Source organism: Frankliniella occidentalis, unplaced genomic scaffold (genome assembly GCF_000697945.3).
Source record: "Frankliniella occidentalis isolate FOCC.00 unplaced genomic scaffold, Focc_3.1 Scaffold1, whole genome shotgun sequence".
NCBI lineage: Eukaryota > Metazoa > Arthropoda > Insecta > Thysanoptera > Thripidae > Frankliniella > Frankliniella occidentalis.
This window is the reverse complement of record NW_026267131.1, coordinates 639629-643218: the sequence shown is the minus strand read 5'-3', so window position 1 is coordinate 643218 and position 3590 is coordinate 639629. Positions and strand designations below refer to the sequence as shown.

The window sequence follows — 3590 nt, the reverse complement described above, 5'->3', positions numbered from 1 at the left end:
CTCTCACCCCCTCAGCCACAACCCCCCTCCCCCCAACCACTCTCCCTTCCTTCACCTCGTTCAGGATTGTCGCGTTTGCCGCCGGTGACGTGCTCCGCCTCTCTCGCAGATCTCTGCCCTGGTGCTGCGCAGCATGCGCGACACGGCGGAGGCCATGCTCGGGGAGCCGGTGACGAGGGCCGTCATCACCGTCCCCGCGTACTTCAACGAGCGGCAGCGGCAGGCCACCAAGCTAGCAGGTTCTGTATGGGGATGAGGTAGCGGCCCTCTCACACGAGGGCCGCTAGGATGAGGCTGTGGGTCGCGTCAAACAAAGTGCTTCCTTATCCAGTGTCTGCAACTATTCATTTAATTATCCATAATGTCCCCTGAGACCCTCCCCCGGTGCCGTGCTCACCCCTGCTGTCCTTCGTGTCCTGCCCCTGATGACAGGTAAGATAGCCGGCCTAGAGGTGGCGAGCATGATCAACGAGGCCACGGCGGCGGCTCTGGCGTACGGCCTGGACAAGAAGTCCAGCATGGAGATGAAGACCAAGACCATCTTCATCTTCGACCTGGGCGGCGGGACGTTCGACGTCAGCGTGGTGACGGTGAACGGCAGCGACTTCACCGTCGTGGCGTCGGGCGGAGACCCGCACCTGGGCGGGCAAGACTTTGATGTCCGGCTCATGGAGCACTTCACCAAGGTGAGCATTCATCTCCATATCAGTATTGGCATATTTTAACAACTGGCTTTAAAAAAGAAATTAACAACTACGACTAACTATTCAAGCGCTGAGATTTTAAAAAATAGTTTAAGGTTCCAATCACTGTTTTACCTGAGCCGAGCCCCTTGAAGATTCAGTATAAATTAACCCTCTGACTTAATATTTTGTCTCGATGATTTTACTACTCTGGGAACATTGTTTATCTTTTACCAGCCTTCCATTTGTTCAGTAGATGCTTGTGTGCATAATATAAAATTTGTGAATGTGGGGCAACAAATAAAAATTAGTATTGCAGTTCAAGCACCTCCTCACTTTTCCCGCTCTATTTTGCAGGAGCTGCGCCTCAAACACAATGCAAGGCTCAACGAACTTTCCATCCAAGAGCTTCGGAGGGCCTGTGAGTTGGCAAAGCGAAAGCTTTCTTCCATGCCTGAAGTTCCTCTGTCAGTCTACTTTGCCGAGCTGGATTTGGGGTTCCGGAGCACAATTTCCAGGGCCCTCTTTGAGGAGCTGTGCGCAGACCTCTTCAAGCTGGCCATGAAGATAGCCGAGGACATTCTCGTCGAGTCTAAGGTAAGAGCTTGTGCTACTCCCTGTCTGTGAGGCTGATGGTGCAACACGCCGCTGTGACGACGCCCGCGCTCGCGTGACCGCAGGTGGACCGCTGCGACATCGACGAGGTGGTGCTGGTGGGCGGCTCCACCCGCATCCCCAAGGTGCGCGCCATGCTCTCGGACATGTTCGGCGGCCGCGAGCTGCGCCAGTCCATCAACCCGGACGAGGCCGTGGCGTACGGCGCGGCCATGCACGCGGCCAACCTGGATCGCGACCCCTTCCTCAACAACCTCGTCCAGCTCAAGGACGTGACGCCGCTCTCGCTCGGCACCGACATGGTCGGCGGGCGCTTCTCCCCGATCATCCCCAGGAACACGCCCATACCCTGCAGGAGGACGGAGACCTTCTACACCGCGCGCCCCAACCAGCGCTGTGTCACTGTCAAGGTGGGTGTCTGCTGCACCTGTCGCAACTATACAAGATCGCACATGGGCGAGCTCATCCACTAACGCACTCCCTCGTTCACTCCTCAGGTGTACCAGGGCGAGCGCCCGCTGGTGCGAGACAACTACTACCTCAACAAGCAGTTCAAAATAGACGTGCCGCCCAGCGACCTGCAGGTGCGGGTGCTGGTGACGTTCGAGCTGGACGCCGAGGGCCTGCTCACCGTCTCCTGCGAGGAGACGAGCTCCGGCCACTCCCGGACGCTGACGCTCAGCCCGGACGAGGCGCGGGTGGCCGAGAGGGACGTCGAGGCCATGCTGCTCAACGCGGAGCGCTTCCGGGCCACCGACGCCGAGGAGAGGGCCAGGATCGAGCAGAACCTGTCGGTGATGTTCGCCGCCCGGCGCGACCGCCAGGAACGTAGTCGGCGCCGCTTCCTGCAGAACAAGAACGGCAAGCCTGCCTGGCTGCAAGGCTGCGACAAGACGAACTCTCGCTGGTGATGGTGAGTGCTTTGATCGCCACTCATTATCCACTGCTCTGTCCATTTTTTTCCTCCGCAGTTATTTCTCTCTTTTATTTACGTATGTAATTGTAGTCATTTGTGTATTGCTTTTTCTTTTCTGGACGTCTTGGTTTATTTATATTGTGATCTCATTAATCATTTAGTGGGAGATGTAGATGTTGACTTCAATGTATACCCCGTACAGTGCATATATTTTATTTTGTGGAAATATTCTCGAATATAATTCTCCCTCAAACGAAAGGAACCAACAATATGTCGAGTCATTGTCTACGGAAACCTGTCAATTCAGTTTTATTGCAATGCAATTCTTCCCGTTTTGTGCATCTAAAACTAATCATAACTCTCTGGCTGGGAGTGCATGCCATCAGCCCCGTCTATACCCCTTGCCCACGGGAGACGTAGTGGTGTGGTAGCCTCCCGAGAGATGGCGGCCGATCAATTGCTTCACCGCTCTTAGCGCGGTATGTACCCCGAACGCCGCACACATCAGTTGCACTCGGTTTCCCTCTAACCGGTACTCTGGTCTCCCTTCAAAACGAATAAATCTTTCGCCTTTTACTAAAGATTTCCGTGGAGGGGGACACTTGATGAGTCTATACTCTAATTTTTTGTGTGCCCTGCGCAAGCGGGGCCAATAATCTCTCTCAAACTTTTCACTTTAACTTTCTGATTCAGTTCCATGTGGTCCGATTTCCCTCACTGCTCATTCTAAACGAGCTTTATGAGAAGTCGTGAGGCACTTTTGAGCCAGATCAATTTTCTCTTGGGAGCAGAAATGGATGATGCTTGTCTTACACCTAGTAGACTTTTTGCCTTTGAGTTTACCCCCTTAAAAGTTCTGGAAGACTACTTGCAATTGAGAACGCACTGTTTCAAACAGCAATGTGTAGTTAAAATTGCATGCACAAGGACGCTAGTCCGTCTTAAAAATAAGTGATTACGGGTATGGTTTCTTATGTTGTGGGATTCAAGGGCCCTTCAAAGACACACATTTTAGATACCTTCCCAGAGCATAACTAGTGATTTCCTTTCAATCAAATATTTTTGTCAGATTTTAATGTCTCTCTAAACAAAATAACAATTGGATTATCAGCAGATTTTGCATTTGAGGTATTTTGAAAGAAAGAAATAGTTGGTATAATCACTTGTACACGTAACTCTAATGAAATGACAACAGGTCAGTGTAGATAACATTATACGTACCGCAATTAAAATTCTATTTAAAATAGTTAAGGTTTGTTCTGGTCTGATTTTTGGTACTTGTCCACTTGAACACCTTCGCCCACAGCTTTTTAGAATCAGGTTGAGGAGGAATTGTGTAGCTACACAGACTACCATTGAAGCCACCGGGCTTTCCT

The 3590-nt window shown here is 51.6% G+C and overlaps 2 protein-coding genes and 1 non-coding gene across 3 annotated transcripts in view; all 3 read left to right on the top strand.

The window, feature by feature from the left end:
* Window positions 1-109: 109 nt before the first annotated feature.
* Window positions 110-2483, top strand: LOC113213513 (heat shock 70 kDa protein II; the record flags this gene model as incomplete). The annotated part of the gene is given in 5 exon segments (XM_052273705.1): window positions 110-239; window positions 433-686; window positions 1041-1280; window positions 1364-1708; window positions 1796-2483. Coding segments are annotated over 5 exon segments (1383 nt in total), but the record flags the coding sequence as incomplete, so codon positions are not given.
* The window catches only part of LOC113213538 (uncharacterized), a 123725-nt gene continuing 122196 nt past the window's right edge, over window positions 2062-3590 (top strand). Inside the window, exon 1 of the mRNA XM_052274534.1 lies at window positions 2062-2211. The gene's annotated coding sequence lies outside the window, so the exon portion shown is untranslated. The remainder of the gene's footprint in view (window positions 2212-3590) is intronic.
* Window positions 2747-2865, top strand: LOC113213564 (U5 spliceosomal RNA). The gene has a single exon (XR_003303767.1). It is a non-coding gene; the product is annotated as a U5 spliceosomal RNA (small nuclear RNA).